Source organism: Polyodon spathula, chromosome 2 (genome assembly GCF_017654505.1).
Source record: "Polyodon spathula isolate WHYD16114869_AA chromosome 2, ASM1765450v1, whole genome shotgun sequence".
NCBI lineage: Eukaryota > Metazoa > Chordata > Actinopteri > Acipenseriformes > Polyodontidae > Polyodon > Polyodon spathula.
The window spans coordinates 62,977,208-63,001,794 of record NC_054535.1 but is presented as its reverse complement, the minus strand read 5'-3'; the positions used below and the strand labels follow the sequence as shown (position 1 = coordinate 63,001,794).

The following is a 24,587-nucleotide window of genomic DNA, read 5'->3' as shown; positions in this document are numbered from 1 at the left end:
GAATGTCTGTTAAAACAAAAACACTAGACGGGGAAGGTGTGTATAATTCAGGTTTAAATGGGAAATTGGTAATGATAGACAGCAATTAAGGGCCCCAGCAAATGCCCACCGAATCTCGCCAAAGGCGAACATTTATTACTGGTTAGTTAAATTGATAACATAATTACAAGTTAAAATAGAAAACTATTGCACCATTGTCACTGCCTGATACTGAAAATGAAGTCTAAGCTTGGATGAAAAGAATAAAAGTTATCTAGCAACCAGTGTAATATACTGAAGCAATAGTTGAAAATAAATTAATAAAAGAAAAATCTAGTCCTCCAGTTTCTGGAACTCTTAGGTCTGTACAAGAGTTCTTTATCAATTCTGAACACTGTAATTTTATTTTCAAGACATAAAAACATTGCTGAACAAGTTCAAAAAGTAAACCACTGGTTTGAGTGGCACAGTGCAGTAATAAGATTAATTGGCCAATATGCAAATTAAGAAAGTTAGCATTGTTTTCAAATTCTGATGACCAGTTTATGTGCTGTGTTAGTTTGTGGAATGCAGAGGAAATATTTGACTTATTTCATTTAACATTTTTTCCATGAAATTTGCTTTAACAAGACAATACAATTAAACAGAATGCCAGAATTATTGCCTTAATCCTTTATGCAATTCACTGAAAATCAGTTGTACAGATATTCACAAATGACTTGAACATTGGCATGCTTGAAAAAAATAAATAAATGAGTTGTTATTCCAATATAATGCATACTTTTTTGCCTTTTTACCATATAATGTTACATTTAGGAAATATGTTTAGCACTATAGAAGGTTAGATAAATGCTTGAAATAACAACGAAACTTGTACAACAACATGATATGACTCTGAGCTTTTCTTAAAAGGTAAAAGTATGGCTTATACTCAGAGGTTATTTCTTTCTTTTGTTTAAACTAGAGGCTATTTACACACACACACACAAAAAACAAAAAATAACAGGTGGACCATGGTATACTTGGGACTGTGTTCTAAATCTCCCGGGGAGAACATATTTGCCTTATAAACAAAAGGTAACAATCTAATAGCTTTAACCCTGTTACTTTTTGAACATGTCTTGGAGGGGACCAGGAAGATATTTCATGACAGTGTCTAGAATGCTTTCATCCTCCTCCTCTTCTTCATTGCCACAGCCAGCAGGTATTGCCTTCTTTGGGCGAGTAAGACTCCCCTCTGCTGCCACCTCCATAGCTGCCTGAGCTTCAGCTTCTTTTTCCTCTCTCTTCTTAATACCATACTGAAAGATAGAATGAGAGAAATGTTACAATTTGGCTTATCCAGCCATAACTGTTTATCTCCTTTGGTGAGTGCGTAACCAAAGAGAAGAACCACTCACACTATAACACAGACTACTATGCAATACTGTATGTTTGAGAATAATTGCTATTGTCGGTTCATGGGGTTGGTAATTAACATTATTCTGCCACACAAATGTGTTCCTGCTATGCCAGTCTGTCCTAGCTTGATATTTGGTACTCTTGCCAAGAAACTTGTCTGCACCAGGATGAAAATGCATTCACTTCCACACTGATGTGTGTTATACTTCAATACTTATGACCAAAATCAAGTTCTAGAGTCACTGATGTTACAGAACGGAACAGTTAATCAAAAGATGTCATCCGACCTTCAAATGCACACACAATCTTGGACACAATCTTCTTTCCAGTAAGCTGCATCTGGCTTTTTGAGTGTGCAGATGTAGCAGGACTGAACCCCATCTGTATGCAGAGATGAGTGAGAATCACCTTGGCGATAGAAGGAGACAGAGATGACAGATATCTAGCCAAATGCACTGCTTGGCGCAGAATCACAGAAGTGTAAAATGAAAGCCAGCCCTTCCAAAGGGAATGACCTTTGCTACTGTACCTTAACCAACAATATAGAATTGTCATTGCTCAGCCTATTAATTTGTGTTGGATGGCAGATATCATTTTTCAGAAGCTTCATCTGTTGAAGGTCAGAGCCAGTTTAATTGTGAGCAAAGTGTCCCAAATTACACATCTAGTTCAAGGTTTGGGAGCACGGCTGCTGGCTTTTTTTTTTCTTAAGGCCATGTAAGGTTAATAGAAAATCCCAACGCATTCTTATGATGATGCACAGTCTGTCAGCTAATTTCCTTAACTTTTATGCTGAAAATAAAGTCAGAAGTCTAAAACTACAGGTCTATTACAAATAAGGTGAAACTCCTGAGCCATGCATTGAAGAAATGCAAAGGCCATGACTAAGTATACTGGTATATATCATAATACATTGATTAAATGAATGGTTTACTTGAACATCTTTTCTACGATCACTGCATTAATTTTTTATTGCAAATTCCAACAATGCACTGGATCTGGTTTTCAGCACACAAGTACAGTAGGTGCTATGATTTGATAAGGAACAGAAACCCAAAATGGTCAAGAAATAATATTCTTACTGAATAGCAAACAAAAACGACTGTATAACGGCTTATATGGTACATGAGACTATGATTCGGTTTCATTGAAAATGTGATATATATAGTCCCCTTGGACGTTTTAAAAGTTTGTTGTGTTACAACCTGAAATCTTGATGCATTTAAATGGGATTTTGTTTTCCTTTGATTTACACAACCTACTCAACACTTTGAAGAGGCAAGAGAATTTTTTTGTGAAACAACAATGAAAAATAAATTTAAAAAACCCTGAAATATCTTAGTTAGATAAGTATTCACCCCCTTGAATCAATACTTGGTAGAACCACATTTGGCAGCAATTACAGCTGTGAGTCTTTTAGGGTAAGTCTCTACCAGGTTTGCACATCTGGATCATACAATTTTCACCCATTCTTCTTGGTAAAATTATTCAAGCTCTGTCAAGTTGGATGGGGATCGTTGGTGGACAGCAATCTTCAAGTCTTGCCACATATTCTCGATCGGATTCAAGTCCGGGCTTCGACTGGGCCACTCTAGAACATTCACTTTCTAGTTTTTAAGCCACTCCAGTGTCGCTTTGGCTGTGTCCTTGGGGTCATTGTCCTGCTGAAAGGTGAGTCTCCATCCCAGTCGTTTTCAGACTGAAGCAGGTTTTGCTCAAGGATTTGCCTATATTTAAATCCATCCATTTTGCCCTCTACTCTCTAGCAAGACTTGTGGAGTAGGTAAAGGGTGGCTCAGGGCTGAGTCGATCAACTGGCAGATCTGCTATCTTCTGTTATTCCAGTCTGCAACGGAGCTTACAGCAAGTGGTGCACTTGTAGATGACACGTTTGATACATCTTTTCGCTCCAACGATCTACAATCCAGCTGAGCGGATGGCTCCCTCTGTGAAAAGGCGACCTTGGCGTCTGATTTGCTCATGAAAATGACGCACAAGCAATGTGGCAATATGATGACCAGGTATTATTAGTGGGTTTTTCTCGTCTCGATCCAGGTTTGCATGTATAATGCACCCCTCAATTCTCATTGGCCGACCTCATCAATGACTCGACCCAAATTCCTAAGTGGGCTGTCCTTAGGCAACCTTTATGCTGTTAGAAGCTATTTTGTGGAGTCTCAGGCTGGAAGCAGTTAACATGTCTTGGGTCTTTCCAAGCAGATTGATGGCTTCTGTATCTGTGGGCAGCGATTTAAGACCGTAATCTACACAGAAATCTCTTTCTACAAAACATTTGGCATCCAGTGTCGTGGTCTCTCTCTCCTACTTGTGCTGCTTTTCTGACTCCGTAGATGCCTACCGCTGGAGATGGGCTATTACCGAAAACATGCACCTTAATTCTGTACTCAACAATGTCTTTTTTTCGAGGTCGTTGTCACGGTACCACATGAATCTCAGGGAGTTTCTGTTGTCTTCTTTGAAGCAGTGGAACATCTGTTGAATGTCAGCCGTTATCACAACTGGTTCTTTTCTGAAGTGAATGAGCACTCCACAGACTGTTGTTCAGGTCTGGTCCTATAAGGAGAAAATCATTCAGAGAGATGCCATTGTACTGTGCACTAGAGTCAAATACTATTCTAAATTGACCTGTTTTTTGAGGATGGTACACACCGAAGGTTGATAAGTACAAGCATTCTTCATCTTCTTTCAGTGGGGGAGCTGACTGTGCATGGTCATTTTCAAATATTTTCTGCGTGAAGGCCACAAAGTGATCTTTCATGTCAGGTTTTTTCTACAGTGTGGGGCGCAGTGAGCTGAGACAATTGAGGGCTTGTTCTCTGTTGTTAGGCAGGCGATGCCTTGATGTTCTAAATGGGAGAGGAGCAACCCAGCTGTTGCTGTCGTCCATGAAGAGCTCTTTGTCCATTGTCTTTTAAAAAGATTTCATCCTCGATGGAGGGAGCTGGCTGATCATCATCCTTCGTTCTGTAAAAAATTGTGCATCCCAGGCCATCTTCATTTGGCCCATGAGTAGAGCTGTCTATGAAGGAGCTGTCTATGAACAACTTGGTTGCCGTCCTTTGCTGCCAAATCTCTCTTACTTGAATGCGATTAGCACATGGACTGAAGAGAGATGGGCATCCATTCGCTAACACACTCATGTTAAATCCATTCACAGTGGATGACTTGTGAGCGTTGCCCAGGCAGACTTCACCAACTATGGTCCATCCCAGGTCATAAATAACAAGGGAACCAGTCTACTCGGAGAAAAGATCCTCGAGCAGGTTCAGAAGCATTTAAACTAGAAAGGAAGGGGGGAGAAATCAACAAAAAAACAGAAGGGAGACCGCATCAAAACAAGAACAACAACTCAGGTAAGACAACCATTAAATGTATTTATCTAAATGCTAGAAGTATCAGAAACAAAATTCTAGAACTGGAAGCTACTGCACTAACAGGTAACTATGATGTGATAGGTGTTACAGAAACGTGGTTGTCTGAGAGTGATGGGGACGAATATAATATTTGTGGGTATACACTGTATAGGAAAGACAGGCAGGACAGAAGAGGAGGAGGGGTAGCGCTATACATAAAAAAACAGTCTTGAAGCCCAGGTGTTAAACCTGGACAAAGAAAATAAAACCGAATCAATATGGGTCAGAATAATGGAGAAAAATTCAAAGGGCATAATAATAGGAGCATGCTATAGACCTCCAGATTCAGACGGTGAGCACAATAATCTGTTATACAATGACATTAGAAATGCGTATAGCAAAGGAGAAGCCATACTAATGGGGGATTTCAAGTTCCCTCAAATAAAATGGGAAAACCAGGTGGGTAGTGCAAAGGATGAAACAGAAATGGTGGAAATGACAAATGACTGCTTCCTAACACAATTTGTCAAGGCACCGACTAGAGGGGAGGCATGCCTTGATTTAGTCTTTTCAAATAACGAAGATAGAATAACTAAAACAGAGGTCAGAGAACCACTGGCAAACTCAGACCACAACATGGTCTCATTTGAAGTGTTTTTTAAAACCCCAAAAGTAATGACTAAAGCTAAGGTTTACAATTTTAGAAAAGCAAACTATGAAGGTATGAAACAGAGACTAACAGAAGTAGATTGGAGTAAAATAGAGAAAACACCCACAGAAGAAGGATGGTTGTTCTTCAAAAATGTAGTACTAGAGGCGCAAAACAATTACATCCCTAAAGTAGACAAATCTAAATGTAAAACTAAATTGCCAAAATGGTTTAATAGATCAATTAAAAAAAATATTCAGAGAAAAAAGGCACTTTACAGAGCATTAAAAAAGGACCAAAAAGAAAGTACGCAGAAAGAGTACACAGAACTGCAAATGCAAGTCAAAAAGGAAGTTAGAAAGGCCAAGAGAGAAATAGAAATGAACATTGCTAAGGGAGCTAAAACCAATTCCAAAATGTTTTTCCAATATTACAACAGCAAGAGAACATTCAAAGAGGAGATTAAATGTTTAAGAGATACAAATGGCAAAATCGTAGATGAACAAAAAAAATAGGCAAATATATTAAATGATTATTAATTTTCACAAGTTTTTACAAAGGAAGATACTGACAACATGCCCCACATGTCATCCAGTTCCTATCCAGTTTTAAATAACTTTAGCATAACTGAGGCAGAAGTGTTAAAGGGACTAGGAGCTCTTAAAATAAACAAATCCCCTGGGCCGGATGAGATCCTCCCAGTAGTACTCAAATAAATGAAAGAAGTAATTTACAAACCGCTAACCAAGATCATGCAGCAGTCTCTTGACACAGGGGTGGTACCGACAGACTGGAAAATTGCAAAAGTAATACCGATCCACAAAAAGGGAAACAAAACTGAACCAGGTAACTACAGACCAGTAAGCCTGACTTCTATTATATGCAAACTTATGGAAACTATAATAAGATCCAAAATGGAAAATTACCTATATGGTAACAGGGTACTGGGAGACAGTCAACATGGTTTTTGGAAAGGGAGATCGCGTCTAACTAACTTGCTTGATTTTTTTGAGGATGCAACATCGATAATGGATAATTGCAAAGCATATGACATGGTTTATTTAGATTTCCAGAGAGCTTTTGACAAAGTCCCGCACAAAAGATTAATTCTCAAACTGAACGCAGTTGGGATTCAAGGAAACACATGTACATGGATTAGGGAGTGGTTAACATGTAGAAAACAGAAAGTACTTATTAGAGGAAAAACCTCAGAATGGAGTGTGGTAACCAGTGGTGTATCAGTATTAGGTCTTCTGCTATTCCTAATCTATATTAATGATTTAGATTCTGGTATAGTAAGCAAACTTGTTCAATTTGCAGACGACACAAAAGTAGGAGGAGTGGCAAACACTGTTGCAGCAGCAAAGGTCATTCAAAATGATCTAGACAAGATTCAGAACTGGGCAGACACATGGCAAATGACATTTAATAGAGAAAAGTGTAAGGTACTGCACGCAGGAAATAAAAATGTACATTATAAATATCATATGGGAGATATTGAAATTGGAGAAGGAATCTATGAAAAAGACCTAGGAGTTTTTGTTGACTCAGAAATGTCTTCATCTAGACAATGTGGGGAAGCTATAAAAAAGGCTAACAAGATGCTCGGATACATTGTGAAAAGTGTTGAATTTAAATCAAGGGAAGTAATGTTAAAAATGTACAATGCACTAGTAAGACCTCATCTTGAATATTGTGTGCAGTTCTGGTCACATTGCTATAAAAAAGATATTGCTGCTCTAGAAAGAGTGCAAAGAAGAGCGACCAGAATTATTCCAGGCTTAAAAGGCATGTCATATGCAGACAGGTTAAAATAATCGAATCTGTTCAGTCTTGAACAAAGAAGACTACGTGGCGACCTAATTCAAGCATTCAAAATTCTAAAAGGTATTGACAGTGTCGACCCAAGGGACTTTTTCAGCCTGAAGAAAGAAACAAGGACCAGGGGTCACAAATGGAGATTAGACAAAGGGGCATTCAGAACAGAAAATAGGAGGCACTTTTTTACACAGAGAATTGTGAGGGTCTGGAATCAACTCCCCAGTAATGTTGTTGAAGCTGACACCCTGGGATCCTTCAAGAAGCTGCTTGATGAGATTTTGGGATCAATAAGCTACTAACAATTAAACGAGCAAGATGGGCCGAATGGCCTCCTCTCGTTTGTAAACTTTCTTATGTTCTTATGTTCTTATATCTCTATGCGTAGGGAGCACAGTGGGGACAATTGAGCTGTTGGCGCATATTGTGGACTTGCAGGAAGTCTCTCCTCAGCAGTAGGAGAATCTGAGCCTGGGAATCCAGTTCTGGGATCCTGAGTAGCTATAGATTTCAAATGGTGATGATGCCATGCTACTTCAGGTGTAGGGATCTCCAACCTGTCATTTGGCATCTGGTTGCACTCAATGACAGTGGGAAGAGTCAGAATTGTTCTTCAATCCATGGCTTCTACCTGGTAGCCATTTGCTCTTCTCCATTACTCTAGTGCATGTTTTGAGTGTGTATGGAGAAGTATCTCCTTTAATGCAGAACAATTAAGTCAGGTGACAGCAGACGTGCTTGCTTCGCCCTCTTGATCATGTTCTGAAGCAGTAGCAGAGGCCTTGGAGGTTCAAGGAACGGGTCCTGGGTGGAGAGCTGTCTTGTGGCTATCACTTTCGCATTCTATGCATTTAACAGCTTTCTTGCATTTCTTTGCTAGGTGAGTTGTAGAACAGAAACATCTGAAACTTAAACTCAAAATCAATTATTGTAAGGAGACATTGGTTTTATGTCGGCAAATATTTAAGAAAAATAAACTGAAATATCTTTCTTGCGGAAGTATTCAACCCCCACACATTAATATTTGCTAGAGCCACCTTTCGCCGCAATAACAGCTTTAAGTCTTTTAGGGTAAATATGTACCAGCTTTGCACACAGTGTCAGAGTGATTTTGGCCCATTCTTCTTGGCAGATTTGCTCCAGATTGTTCAGGTTGGTTGGACGACGCTTGTGGACTGCAATTTTAAAATAGTGCCACAGATTCTCAAAGGGATTGAGATCAGGACTTTGACTCGGCCACTGTAGGACATTCACCTTTTTGTTCTTGAGCCACTCCAATGTTGCTTTGGCCTTGTGCTTGGGATCATTGTCCTGCTGAAAGGTGAATTTTCTCCCAAGCTTCAGTTTTTTAGTGTACTGAAGCAGATTCTCCTGCAGTATTTTCCTATATTTTGCTCCATCCATCCTTCCTTCAATTGTATCAAGATGCCCAGTCCCTGCTGATGAGAAGCATACCCACAGCATGATGCTGCAACCACCATACTTCACTGTAGGGATGGTGTGTCTTGAGGAATGGGCAGTGTTAGGTTTGCGCCACACATAGTGCTTTGAGTTTTGGCCATAAAGCTCTATCTTGGTCTCATCTGACCACAAAACCTTTTCCCACATCGCAGCTGGGTCACTCTTTCTGGCAAACTCCAGGCGTGCTTTCAGATGGTACTTTTTGAGTAATGGCTTCTTTCTTGCCACCCTCCCATACAGGACAGTGTTATGCAGAGCTCTTGATATGGTTGACTGGTGCACCATTACTCCACTCCCAGCCACTGAACTCTGTAGCTCCTCAAAATGATTGTTGGCCTCTCTGTGGCTTCTCTCACAAGTCTCCTTGTTTGAGTTTTGAGGGATGGCCTTTTCTTGGCAGTGCCTGGGTGGTGTGATGCAGCTTCCACTTCCTGATTTTTGATCCAACTGTGCTCACTGGGATATCCAAACACTTGGATATTATTTTGTATCCTTTACCTAATTTATGCATTTGTATTGCTTTATGTCTAATTTCTTTAGAATGCTCTTTGGTCTTCATTTTCCTTCAGATTCACAGCCTTACCAACGATCCTTCCACAGTGGAGGCCAATGGTAAGGTAATAGTGTCCTCGTTAGGGCAATTTCTTTCATCGGTGCAAACTGGGAGCTTCCACAGCACGGGGTTGAATACTTATGCAAGCATGATATTTCAGTTTTTTTTATTTTTCTTCCCAACATAAAACTAATGTCACCTTACAATAATTGATTCTAAGTTTCAGTGTTTTAAAATAAAATATCAAACAGAATGAAATTTCAATGTACCATTTGTAATTCGGTAATATGAGAAAATTGGTCAGGGGTCTGAATACTTTTGCAAGGCACTGATATTGCATTTATAGCAGAAAAAAAAAGAACAAATCAAAATATATTTGTATAGCATTTCGCACATACAACTGCCACAGTCAGAGCATTTAAATAACCGTGTACACATAATAATACAAAAGCAGCAATTTTAAAGTTACAATAAAACCCACTAAGGTAAGAGAGCCATTTTATAAAAGCACATTTTTAGTCTTGACTTGAAAACTGTAACAGTCCCAGCTTCCCTAACAAACAAAGGCAGAGCATTCCATAATTTAGGAGCTCTACAAGGAAAAGCTCTCCCTCCTCCCGTGTTGCTTTTGTTGCCCCTAGGAATAACCAGCAGCCCCACATCCTGTGATCTCAGAGTGCAGTTTGGAAGATACAGGGTCAGTAACTCAAACAACTAGGTGCTAATCTATTCAGGGCCTTGTAAGTTAACAGCCAAATCTTAAAATCAATTCTATACTGCACAGGGAGCTAGTGTAAAAAGGCCAAAACAGGGATAATATGTTCACTTATCCTGGTTTTAGTCAGAATTCTAAGTCGGTACTCTGAACAAGCTATAAGTGGGATACCACACGTTTTGGGACACCAGAAAAAAGTGCATATAATAATCAGTTCCAGATGAAACAAAGGCATGCATTAGTCTCTCTGCATCAGATACTGAAATAATTGATCAAAGTTTGGCTATATTTCTCAAATGGTAAAAAGATACTTCAGTAACTTCCCTAATGTGAGCCTCAAATGAGAGATCAGGATGACCCCTAAACTCTAAATTTCTAGTTTAAGTTTTGATGAGAGACTGCAAGGGTCAAGCTCATGTAGTCTCACAGTTCCTATTAGTTGGTTCTGTGAGCCCACTCGCATAATCTGTTTTATCTGAATTCAACATTAAAAAATCTTGTGCCATGCAATGCTTGATGTCTGTAAGACAAGTAGCTAATAACACACAGGCACAAGAAATTCCTGGCTTTATGGACAAATATAGCTGGGTATAGGGATGAAACAATAGTAAATTTCCACGATACGAATAGTTGAGAGCCCACTCTTTCACAATACACTGATTATCACAACAGTAGTGGTTATTTTTCAATTAATTTTTTAACTGAATAAAAAGAAAAATACAAGTTATTCTCTCCGTGGGATATGGTCTTCAACAAAAGGAAGCTACATACTTTAAAAAAGAGCAAGACTATCAAGAATGAAAAAACTCACTAGCACACAGGTGGAAAAAATAATCTTAATGAAATTGTCCTTGTACCATCATTCATAGTTGAAAAAAATGATACCTTGTCAAAATGGCACTGCAAGCTTTTTTTTTTTTTTTTTTTCCATTTTTCAATCAGTATTTTTTTCAATACATTTAAAGTACTTGCTTTACACACATACTGCTAAGTATTCTTTTTTTTTTTTTTTTTTTTTTAAATAGTCTGCAAAATAAATTATTTTGTACTATATAACCTGTAAATATGGAACAGAGCAGTATGGGCATGATGTTCTTTATGCATATTACTTTTTTAATTCATTTTTTGTCATTATTTCACTTATAATTTTAAGAAAACACATTTCAATACCGTTATCAATTTTACCCAAGGTAGCCTGTTTTTCTGGTGGCACAATAGCCAGAGGACAGTATAGGGAGGGCGCCGCACTGGAAAAAAGTACATTATTAAAGTGATCTTGTTGATTTGACATGTTTGAAGTTTTCCTGCTTTCGTTGTTGTGCTTTCGCCACATTCTGTGGATTGGATGTACAGTGTATGGGACTGTATTTCCCTGCTATATATTTTTTTGTAGTGAAAGTACACACTAGGGCTGTCAGTTAAGCCTCAAAATAGCAATCTATTAACGGGACACACAAAATATAATCGTTCTAACAAATATCTGATTGCACCATACATATTCGGTGCATTCCTCTCCCTGTGAAGTTATTTTAATAGCACTGTGGTTAAGTAAAAGCTTGTGCACAACAATTGAATGCAAGGGGCAATTATGCCTTGGTAGTGTCAAGAGCAAAATAAAAACCACAGCTTTCGCAACAAGCTTAGCAAGTTTAACATATTACAGGAGTGTTACTAAAATATTTCTTCCAAACAGATTACAGTACTTTGGAATGTAAGCTATATAAACTATACATGAGTTTACAAAAAACATTTATTTTTATTTTTTATTCAGCGACAGCTGGAGTATCATGCATTGCATCTTTGCAATTGCATTGCATCTTGTTAACCATAGTGCGGTCTCCCCAGCACATCAGCATGACAACCATATGGATTGAGCTAAGTAGGGTATATCTCTGGGTTCTTCAAGTGGGCACCTTCCATCCTCTTTCATCGACTAGCCCACGACATCTCAAGAGGGCTCGTCCCAGCATCACCCCCCTCCATCCCCCACTCAACTTAGCCCAGCTTACTTACCTGTACATCAGCTTTGCTTTCTCCTATTGTACTTGAGATCCCCAGCCAGAATCTTTCTGTCTCAACCACAGCCAGTTGCTGCTCCTTTCTACTGCTTCAGATAAATTCATCACCATGCGATGCAACTCTTGGCCACTGAATCTGACATCTCTGAGAAACCGGGTTGTAGAGTGCCAGAAATCCTCCAAAACCCACCTCCACTGGGTAAACCCAGACTCTCCATCCTTGCTGTTCTGCTTCAGCAGCTAAGTGAGCACACCAAAGTTTCTTCCTCTCATGTATCGCATCCTCCCAAGGCACTGTTAACTCTACCATGTGAACAAGGTGTGCTGATCCACACCACAAGACAAAGGTCGAAGGTTAATGGTGGCAATCTCAGGTGGAAAAATAAGCCATTGACCAACATCTGCAAGCATTTTCCAGTCTCTAGCAGCTTCCAGTTGTCTTGGACGAGGCTTGGTTTTAATACATTTTCTTGGTGGTTGCTCTCCTGGACAGAGGAATATTGTCTTTTGGTGTGTTATGCTTTGATTAAACTTATTGGTCAGGTTACACTCATCTTCCAATGCTAAGGCCAAACATCGCAGCACCTGGTCATGGCGCCAAATAAACCGCCCTTGGCCCACCTTATATCCTGTGAATATGTGCCTTAAAATGTTGCAGGTGATGAACACAAAGGACATGAGGGATCCTCACCCACCCAGAGGTTTAGGTTCTGTGGTGATGGGAAAACATCACATGTTGATCTGATGAGGAAACTGATCCTGCTCTGTTCCATTGTCCATAGGTCTTGCCAGCCAATCTTGCATTGTTCCACACTCTCCCATCTCATCCATTCTCCCTGCTTGGCCTAGGAAACAGCCTTTACACACCTCATCCTCTCCTCCTGCTTTTGTAGCTCATTGACTACCAGCTTCCTCCATTGAGCTGGGGTTGCCTTGTGCCATGTAGGAGAAGCTGAACTAAGACCAAGACCCCCTCTTCCATGCTGAACTTGGTCGTATTCACATTCCAGAAGCCCACTTTCTTCCAGTTTTCAACACAGGTGCTGCCTCCCTTATGCATCTGTCACTTAAATCTACTAATATCATTTCCAGTCAGACCTTGGCGCACTTAAACTCCTCGGTTAGAGCAGAGACTGGGTATTAGTATTGCCTCACCATTAATGTAAAACCTTTTATCTACTACTTTACCTTTAATTATAGAGATGCTCCTTGATTTTGTGGGCTTTAATTGCATTCGGGCCCATTCAATGTTATTGGTTAATTTGCCAAATAACGGATTAGTGCAGGCTACTGTTGTAGTCATGGTGGTCATGTTATCCATGTATGCTCAAATTGGTGGCATTTCAGAAACTAAGCGCTCTCCTCACATTACCCATTTTAATGCCCTAATTAATTCCATTGCCATGATAAAAGCCAGTGGAGAAATAGTACATCCTGCCATTATTCCAACTTCTAGGCACTGCCATGTAGTGCTGAATTCTGAAGTTGAAAAACTAAATTGCAAATCTCCAAAGTAGGCTTTCACTAAATTTGTTATTGTCATCCGTACGCTGAAAAAATCAAATGCTGCCCAAAGAAGTTCATGTGGCACTGAACCATTTGCATTAGTCAAATCCAGGAATGTCACATGGAGCTCCTTCCTCTCCTTTTTTGCTGATTGAATTTGTTGCCAGATTACGCTGATGTGTTCTAAGCATCCTGGGAAACCTGGAATGCCTGCTTTTTGTACTGAAGTGTCAATGAAGCAGTTCTTTAATAGGTAGGTTGACAATCTCTGAGCAAAAATGCTGAAGAATCTTGCCTTCTATGTTTAATAGGAAAATAGGACAAAACTGACTGATGCTTGTAGAATCTTTTTCTTTTGGTATAAAGACTCCACCTGCTCGGTGCTATGCTCTTGGTACAACCTATTTTTCCCATTCCACTTTCATCAATTTCCACAGGATTTGTAGAATTCCAGAAGCAATCTTGTACACTCTGTACGGAACTCCATTAGGCCCTGGAGATGATGATGATGCCCTTGCTTTTTTCACAGCTTGCTCTACTTCTTTCCACTTAGGTGCACAGTCCTTCATTTGATATGTGGATTGATAGGTGGGATGTCTGAAGGAATTAACATAGGGTCCTGTCTTTTTGAATCTGTATGTGTTTCCTCCAAATATCTCTCCAGCTCAAACTTAGATGATTTTAGTGTGCCATTTTTCTCACTGATGAATATGTTCTTTACAAATTTGAATGGATCTTTATAAAAGTTATTTCTTGCACACTCTTTCTTTTTGTAGCGTTTCCATAGGCGCTCAGCACAATGTTGCATGCTTATCTTTTATGACCCTTTGTAACAGATTGAGACCCTCCTTCTGACTTTGTTCTTCTCTTCTCCATTGCTTCCTCAACTGCCTCCTTTCTCTAACTAAGCATTCAATCTCACAGACTCTAGGGGTATTTTTCTCTTTAGCCTTGGGTGGGTGTCTCCAGCATCCTGTTTACCTTTGAAAACACAGAGCTGGATACTGCCAACCAGGGTAGCTAACCCTTGCCAGCCCCAATGGGGTCTCTTTCCTCCTGTCAGCTGTCTCTCCATGCTGTCACAAGGTCTTTCCCTTGTTGCCAGCTGCACTATTCACAGCAGTCACTGTTATTATTCATAATAATACATTGATTTGAATTTGATACCACAAATTCCATATCCGCTAGCTGATCCTTACTCCGATGCGTTTAACATCACTGATCATTTAATTATTTATTTTTAATGTTATTGAATATTGTAAAATAGTCATTATATAACAATTCATTTTGAAACTCCAAAGCAGTGCAAACTATATACAGTACCCCCCCCCCAATGTGCACAATTTATTTACAGGCTGCTTGCCAGGAATATAAGCCTTTGGTCCTGCTCTTGATACAAGGTTGCGTGGTTGTGTTTTTTTTTTTGTTTTTTTTTGGGGGGGGGGTGCACAGTGAATACACAGAGGGGCGTAGTAACAAATAATTTTAAAAACTGATTTGCTGCTAGGATGGGACCATTAACTCGGATGCTAGTTAACAGGAGCAGGCGAAGAAGAGCACACCCACTGCTTGTCTGCAAGGCAGTTTCAGTTTCAGCGCAGTTTCGTTGACAAACTTAAATAATGTTATTAATTATGCACGTTACAAAAATGTAATTATTGAATCAATTATGCAGTATTTACATCCATGTACATAATGAGGAATGGAATAGATCAAAAAATAGATTTGTGGTTTAATCGTAGCAGCCCTAGTACACACCGATGATTTTACCCATATTTGGAGAGAAAAGCATCTGTTCTGCTTCCAGCCATGTTTAGTGAATATGTGACTATTGTTTTGTTTTCTACGATTAGCAAATAATTAATCATATCGTTAACATTTTTTATCACATATTTGTAATAATGACATATCATACTATAAAAACGTTTCATCCCTAGCTCGGTATCTTGAGCATAGCAATGGAAGTTCACACTGTGTCACAGATAATGTCACCTAATGGTAGCATATATAATGAAAACAAACAAAAAGGGATCCTTGTGGAACTTCACAGACAACTTCTGATAATGCTGATTTTTTACCTCCCCAATAGAGATGAACTGAAACCTATCAAAAAGATACGATTTGAACCAGGATAGGACAAAGCCAGACAGTCTTACTGTGCCTTCAAGATGATTTCATAGGATGGAAGTGGTCTACAGTATCAAAGGCAGCACAGATCAAGAAGAAGTAATACCCTTAAGAGATAGAAATTTTTGTAATAGAATTGCAACAACTCTCATTAGAACCTTATCTAAGAATGGTAGGTTGGCGATTGGCCTATAGTTACTGAGGTGTCCCGTCAAAGACATATAATTTCGCTTATCTCAAGACCAGTGACAGACAGTATGTTTAAGTAGCTGTTTATGTTATCAGATTTGTTTTAGATTAGAATGTCTTTATGGATGGATTGATTTTAAATTTAATTAACAGTTAAGCACTTCAACATTCCAGCGGGCATCGATGCAAAATAGAAGCCCACTAGATCTGGAAGCTGATTGGCTGTTCGCACTCATTATTTTCTAATTCTATTTATTTCAATTAAAACAGAAGGATGATATGTCTATTTCAGATGATCTAAAGATTCAAATGATGTTCATCCCATTGTATTGCCAGTCTCCAGGAACAACAGTTCTCCCCTGCAGAGGCAAAGATTTTGACAGACTTCAAATTAAATTAACTACTGTACAACACAGTTGTGAAAATCCCACTGGAATAACATTATAGTTGATTTTGTACTACCCTACAGAAATCCCAGAAGAACACATTCTAACCAGCAATGGCAACATATATTACAACATGGATATCAGAGAAGAAACATTGTGCCGTGATGAAAGCAGCCGAGGATTGCAACACGGATATCAAAGACAAGCGAGCATTGCAAGATCATTAACTGCAGTCATTTTTAAGAACAGTGATTCCCAATTGTGGTGGGGAGAAGTGGCAGGAAGAAATGAACACATTTTACTACCATGTCATTCTTTCAATTAAAGCTCAGGATGGTAGCCACTGTTTCAATGTGAGCACTGCTCCTGGCCTATGTGAAATGCATGGTGATCTTGGACCATTTTCTACTGAGATAGTGGTCACTTATTGATGCCCGTACCTTCGCAAATGGCACCATTTCAGAAGTTTGAATGTATTGGATTTATACATGTATTTTTTCATGTCTAACCATTATTTATTATGTTTAATCGTTGCCAGCCCATGATTGGTAAATTGCACCACGTTTCAAAACATGGTTATAGAACTCAGCTGGAAACAATCATGGAGTACAATGGTACCATGACTAAAATGTTTGCTGATTAAAAATGGATGAAAATGAATTAGTTGGTAAATTATTATCCAGGGGCTCTTTAATTAAGCATTGCAACTGCTCACATGTTGCACTTGATCAGATGTACAAACTTTTTGGCTGAAAGAGATATATTGATTACCAGGGAGCTCTTACAAGACAAAAAAAGAACTAACAGTAGCAATTACTCTAATACTTTGTTTTCATTAGTTTTCAATAGCTAATGTTTATAACACAAACTGACTTAGAAATATATTGAAACACAAAGCCAAAATAAACAAAATTAACAGACTTCAATTCAACCCTTAATTTAAAAATAGTTAAAGAGGTTACTCTTTTGTAATAGCTTTCTGCCATAGACCTACATAACCCAGGATATATAAAAAGAAACTCGATCTTAAATATATTTCACTAGATGTGCTGGCTCTTAGTTCAATTAAGATACTGATCAATCCTGTTGTACACATGTCTTCTGCATTGGAACATTCTGACCAAATGGAGGAAATCAGTGTTATAAATGTATTAAAAAAAAAAAAAAAAAAGCTTCATATTACATCAAGGTCTAGTAAAATTTGTCACTAGATATCCTGTTCCTGTTGATTACAAACATGTCTTTTGGCTATAATGGTGTCAAAATATATTCACGGAACAGGAGTAAGGGCTGGGAGGGGTAGGCCCTGGGACTTGAAATAGGAATTCTGTGCTTGTGATTACATGGAGAGTTGCCCTCACAGACGTGATTCCAAAACAATTTGCCTCCAACGCTGGGAAGCAACCATTACTTCCCCCCAAGGGAAAAATGATGAGAAGAACAGAAGATACCCCGACTAACAAGGAATTCCTACACTTCGGGAGATTGGCATGGCCAGACTTCTGAGACAGAGCCACGCGAGGTAACAGGAATTCTGAAAGGGAGAAGGAAATGTCCACTCAGAGGTGAGAACGAGGCCGGGGAGCGTGTATGCTGCCCTGTGGCAAAGTGCCCAAACTTTTATTATTTATGTGTTGTTGTTGTTATTATTATTATTATTATTATTATTATTATTATTATTATACATTGTATTTTTGTGTGGATGGACGAAAGCCATCTAATATTGTTATTTATTATTTGAGACCGGTGAAATGTGGTTGGCATGTATGTGATTGAATCCCCCATCCTAAGTAACTTGTGGGAATGTGGCTCGAGTCTTAATAAGGTAATTATTTATTGGGTAATTAAGGCTCCACCCACAGCATAAAAGACCCACTCCGGGCTCAGAGAGGAGGAGAGTATTAGAGAGAGTTAGGGAAATAACAGTGAATGCTACCAGCCAGTAAACAAGGTACTAGTTTTAATAAGAATTATTTGTTAGTGTTTATTTTTACTTTGGCCAGTGTGCCCTTTATTTTTGTGTTTTGTATAAACTGTTTGTTTATTTTTGTTTATTAATAAAATACTGAGTGCCGTAGTGCTTCAGTTTCATTTGTACGTCCTGTGTTTTTGGTTTTCATTTCCTGGTCTGACGTCACCACTGCAGCCTTCACTGTCACATGCCCCCAAGGGGAACACATGATAGAAAAGAGAGATTTGAGAAAGTGCAGGGTTGCCCCCTGGCTCAGAGAGATGCTGCCCTCTCTGAGGAGACCAAACCAATCGGCCTCCAAGGCAGGGGAGCATGTATGCTGCCCCCCGGGGGAACCTTGAATGATAGAAAGATTGTTAAGTTAGATTTCCCCTCTGGTTCTTGGAGAGCCTTCCTCTCGGAGGTCACCAGCTCGGCTGGGCCTAAGGTTGGGAAGGGAACGTCACCTGACCCCAGAGGGAGACCGTTGAAGAGGCGGTGCTGCTTTTCGAAGGAGGTGGGAGGGGCAGGTGGAAAACGCAGAAACCAGAAAATGAAAATGAGTGTTCGACCCATACCTTAAATAAGGAGATTAATTGATAGATTGGCTAGATTAACTAGGGAAGAGCCCCTGCACCTGCTCCTCGAATAACACACAATGGCCACAAATCAATTTAACATTGAACAGTGATCTGATGGTTCTGTTTCAGTTTTAATCTTGATGGATTTGTTGGCAGACGCTTGCTTTAAATTGTTCCTAGATTAGGAACATTCGTGTTATTTTGGTTGAATTTGTAGCTAGATTACCAAATTAGTACTTGCATTGTTTTTCAGTGCCACATGCCTGATTACATCTAACAGATGAAATATATGTTTACATAAATTGTTTTCCTTTTTTTTTTTGCTTTCACCCTGAATATACTGTAACAAAGGGTTGGTGCTGGGACTTTGTTTGTGTGTGTGTGTCTGTGCTTGAACTGTTCTTGCACTAAAAGTTGTTGCCTCATTATTGTTTCTAATGATAATGATTAAGCTGAAAAAGTGTAACTTCTGATTATTTGGGTCAATAAAATGAAAATGCTTCTTAAATCCTGGAATGTGTGTGCTCCTTCAAACGGAGAAATACATCAATAAATAATTTAGTATCCTTGCAAGTGCTTACTATTTTGACATATACAGATACAAATACTGCAATGTAAACCAACTATCATACATGTGATTAACTGATCAATGCAGATCATGCCAAACTTTTTTACAACCTACTTTGACCACTCTGAAAAAAGTACAAGCAAAATCTGGCATCGAAACACACCTCTCTGTCCACTTTGACGTGTTATGATACATGTATTCTTTGCCCCATGTCCACGAGCAGCAAGGTAATCTCCAGTTGATTCAGTCTTTGCTTTCCCAATGGGAGTAACCAATATAAATAAGAATTCAATTTGTGTAACATAAGGGCTTATCGAAAAGAAATGCATTCCATAATGTATGTACAGTATAAACTTACTGTGGTAAATTGTAGCAAGAAGTGTCCTTACCTTATCCCGAATGCCTTGTCGCATCGTTTCCCTTTCAGCTTCCATTTTTTGATATTTTGCCTTCCTTTCCTCTTCTTCCTGCCGAAGGGCTTCCTGTCTTTCTTCCTCCTTCTTTTCAGCATCAGGATCTTTCTCTTCATCACCCCCCAACATCTTCCCCATGTCTTTGGTGGCCCCTATAGAATAAAGTAAAACACAACACAAAATTGTTATTCAAATAAGCTAAAAGTAACATAAAGCTGCAGTGCTGCAACACTTACACAGATAGTTAAGAAGGTCTCAGTGTCGAAGCTATCAGAATTCTGATATTAATTCCACTTTTAATTTGTAAAACATTGCTATTGTCTTCATTATCATTATCTATGTACAGTACTGTTTTTGTAATCAAGCAGGATTTAACAGCCCTGTTTCTGAAACTAAAGGCACAACACCATTGTTTCTGATATAACTATTGACTGCACAAAAATGTTTTCATCACGTTTAAATCAATATGTCATTGTCATTTAGTAGGACAATGCTTAAACAACTAATCTAAAGCAACCATACAAAGCTTTCAATTTTTTTTTTTCCTGGTGTATAACTAATTTTACCTAGAAAAATAGGAGAGCATGGGGGTCAACTTAACATTTGTTTATAATATAACTACAATAAAATCAATTTGCCTGGAAAACAAATATGTCAGTATTGTTTACAGAGGATGCAGGTATGATCAGCACAAGTTTTGCTAGGACAGCCATACAATTAAATAGGCAGTACTAGATTGTGTGCAACATTTAGTTGGATGGATCCAATCACCACTTTGTCAGGAGATGGTAGGGAACAAACAGCAAAAACATTTTCAAAAACATAACAGCATGAAAAGCCAGGAGACCAGATTAGAAAATTATTGTCACCCTCGGTCTGTTTGAAAGCAAAAATGAATGCTCCAAATGAACCCATTCTCTTTCAGAGTTAGTTTTAATTTTACCCACCTAAGGAAAAACAAACTACAGTCCTCAAATACACTATATTACAACTAAATTAAATTTAATTTGTATTACCTTTTTTTTAACTCATACTTTTTTTGTCTCTTCTGAACATGACATAGAATTATGTCCTCCCTTATTACAAAAAGAGATGCAGTTCATTCTGACTATGATTTTTCTATAACTTTTGGCACATTTGTAAGCTTAGCATCTGTTTTATGCTTTAGTAATTCTAATTAAAACAAGAGATTTGCCACAGTTTCCAATTCGTTGTGTGAAATGCATTTAATTTGCATATTAATGAAGTACTCTGCTGCTGCATATTAATATGGCAGTCTTCTACTGATTGATGATCATATTCATGAAGTACACCCAAACACCCAAACTTAAGAACATAAGAACATAAGAAAGTTTACAAACGAGAGGAGGCCATTCGGCCCATCTTGCTCGTTTGGTTGTTAGTAGCTTATTGATCCCAAAATCTCATCAAGCAGCTTCTTGAAGGATCCCAGGGTGTCAGCTTCAACAACATTACTGGGGAGTTGATTCCAGGGCTATACTTATTAATCGTGTGTAAAAACATTATTTAAATGGTTTGTACGCAAAGAGTTTAGAATGTTTCCACACACAATTAAGTTCTGATTTATCACTCTTGAATAAGGCACTCATATGCACATATTTAGGACAGTTTTGCGTATCTGACTGCGAACCAAAGTGAGGGCGGATATGTAAAAATTCGGATGAATGAATCCTATTTTAAATATCATTATACACAGCTGTAACAATTACTATATTCATACAATTACTGTTTTGAGATTCAGATTTATATTACGGAACTCCCCTAAATCCCTTGTTTAGAAAGATACAGGGTATTAATGCTTGTGGCAGAGTAGCCGTCTGCCATGTGGGCGTGTGCATTCGCAGCTGAGTGACAAGCAGGAGGTCGAGACAGAGGTTGAAGTTGATACGGCCCACCCCACAAGTGAACAGAATTTATTTACATATCAACACACTAAACAGATCATGTGACACTACCAGCAATGGTTGCGCATGGAGCACATACGAAAGTTTACAAACGACAGGAGGCCATTCAGCCCATCTTGCTGGTTTGGTTGTTAGTAGCTTATTGATCCCAGAATCTCAAGGATCCCAGGGTGTTGGCTTCAACAGCTTTACTGGGGAGTTGGTACCAGACACTCACAATTTTCTGTGTAAAATAGTGCTTCCTGTTTTCTGCTCTGAATGCCCCTTTGTCTAATCTCCCTTTGTGACCCCTGGTCCTTGTTTCTTTTTTCAGGTTGAAAAAGTCCCTTGGGTCGACATTGTCAATACCTTTTAGAATTGTGGATGCTTGAATCAGATCACAGTGTAGTCTTCTTTTTTTTTCAAGACTGAATAGATTCAAGTCTTTTAGGCTGTCTGCATATGACATGCCTTTTAAACCCAGAATAATTCTGGTTGCTCTTATTTGCACTCTTTCTAGAGCAGCAATACCCTTTTTGTAGTGAGCAGACCAGAACTGAACACAATATTCAAGATGAGGTCTTACTACTGCACTGTACAGTTTTAACATTACTTCCCTTGATTTAAATTAAACACTTTTCACAATATATCCGAGCATCTTGTTGGCCTTTTTTTATAGCTTCCTCACATTGTCTAGAGGAAGACTAGGTCTTTTTCATAGATTCCTTCCTCAATTTCAGAATCTCCCATATGATATTTATAATGTACATTTTTATTGCAGTACCTTACACTTTTCTCTATTAAATGTCATTTGCCATGTGTCTGCCCAGTTCTGAATCTTGTCTAGATCATTTTGAATGACCTTTGCTGCTGCAACAGTGCTTGCCACTCCTCCTATTTTGTGTCGTCTGCAAATCTAACAAGTTTGCTTACTATACCAGAATCTAAATCATTAATGTAGATTAGGAATAGCAGAGGACCTAATACTGATCCCTGTGGTACTCCACTGGTTACCACACTCCATTCTGAGGTTTCTCCTCTAATCAGTACTTTCTGTTTTCTACATGTTAACCACTTCCTAATCCATGTACATGTGTTTCCTTGAATCCCTACTGCGTTAAGTTTGAGAATTCATCTTTAATGTGGGACTTCGTCAGAAGCTTTCTAGAAATCTAAATAAACCATGTCAAATGCTTTCCTTTTCCTTCCATCGGCATCAGCTCCCCCGTCACAGTCCGTAACCGGGCAATGGTCCCCTCTATCAGCCACGGTCTCCCTTGATGCCTTTTCAAGACGTCTGACCACACGATTCCTAACACCGGCCAAAGGTTGCTGGCATTTCCCAGCACGGCGGCTCTCTGGACACTCTCAGCGCGCAGATGGCCAGGCTGTCCACATCTCCAGCACAGAAGGGGTGGTCGCTGACATACTCCTGGGCTGTGTCCCGCACCGCCCAGATAAGAGCGACAACCTCTGGGAGCCAGTCAGGCGACCCCTCACAGGGAACAGCCTCCTCTGCCTCCATCTGCGGGGTCCGGACTTGTAGTGGACCCAGTCCCGCAGGTCCCTGCCGCTCTGTGGCCCAGACCATCTCCCACTAGTACACCAGTTCCACAACTTCCCGGAGGTTTTGGGATCAGAAGAGTCTCACTTGTGCCCGCAGTTCTCCGGTCCCGACTTCCTCCACAAATTGGTCCCTGGCCAGCTCTTCCTGCCACGATGCGGTGTTGGGATCACTGGCACCAGTCCCCCTTTGGATGGACGCCCAGGGTCTGATGGCTCACACCCCTCTGGCTGTTTGGTCTGATGGCTCCTCCCCAGGTTCCTTCTTGACTGGTCGCCACATCCCAATGCTAACACCAAATGTAGCAATGTCAAAAAGGAGACGAAAACAGTGCTTCTAGAAGTACAACACTTGGCTTTATTTCGCACACAAAACACTGACCAAAATAACAAGTTTAAACAATTTCCAGCTCCCAGACCCTTTTATAGGGGAGCTGAAGGGAGGCAGTGATCGCTTCAGCCAATCCAGAGCGGAAACTCCCCAGCCCAGTGATCTGTAGAAAGTCCTCGCGTGGCAGCTGTGGCACCCGCCCTTACAATATATATATTTGCGCTCCAGGACAAGGTAAAACTCTTCAGCATATTATGAAACAGCTCCAATCGCAGTTTTAATTCCGGCATGGTCTGAATATATTTTGATTTATTTATTAATTAATAATAATAATAATAATAATAATAATAATAATAATAATATGTGTTTTTCTTTTTGTGTTTTGCACTTCTTGACACCGTAGTTTGTATCTATCAAATAAAATGCAAAACAAACCACGATCCCCACCCCTCCACATTTACATACAAATCCACCATCCCCACACCTCAACATTTATATACAAACCCACCATTCCCACCTCTCAACATTTACATACAAACCCACGATCCCCAGCACTCAACATTTACATACAAATCCACCATCCCCACCATTCAACATTTAAATACAAACCCACCATCCCCACCACTCAACATTTAAATACAAACGCACCATCCCCACCACTCAAAATTTACATATAAATCCACCATCCCCACCATTCAACATTTAAATACAAACCGACGATCCCCACCCCTCAACATTTACACACAAACCCACCATCCCCACCACTCAACATTTACATACAAACCCACCATCCCTCCCCTCAACATTTACATGCCATTTCACAACATTTTACTGCTGGCTGACATATTAAAATAGCTTTTTAATTTGTCGAATGGGTCAATTTTTTCCCTGCTCCTGCTATGCTAAAATCTGCCGTCTTGCGGAGTCAATATTCACGCCTCTTCAGTGTGAACACAAAAACTCTGCTTGCAGTCTATGCCACCCACACCGTCTACAAATAAGTGAAAGTGCTTCTTAATGCATGAACCTGACATTTAAATGTAGCAATCTAGTACAGTTAGAACAACAAACAAACACCAGAGTATATTTAATAAAATTAT

At 39.3% G+C, this 24,587-nt stretch overlaps 1 protein-coding gene across 5 annotated transcripts in view; it reads right to left on the bottom strand.

The window, feature by feature from the left end:
* Window positions 1-636: 636 nt before the first annotated feature.
* The window catches only part of LOC121299022 (complexin-1), a 42,838-nt gene continuing 18,887 nt past the window's right edge, over window positions 637-24,587 (bottom strand). For all 5 annotated transcript variants that reach the window (XM_041226477.1, XM_041226485.1, XM_041226468.1 and 2 more), the window contains 2 exons: window positions 19,666-19,841; window positions 637-1,280 (listed from right to left, as the gene is read on the bottom strand). In XM_041226477.1, coding sequence (XP_041082411.1) covers window positions 1,083-1,280; window positions 19,666-19,841 — 374 coding nt within the window. In that variant the 3' untranslated portion in view covers window positions 637-1,082. The remainder of the gene's footprint in view (window positions 1,281-19,665; window positions 19,842-24,587) is intronic.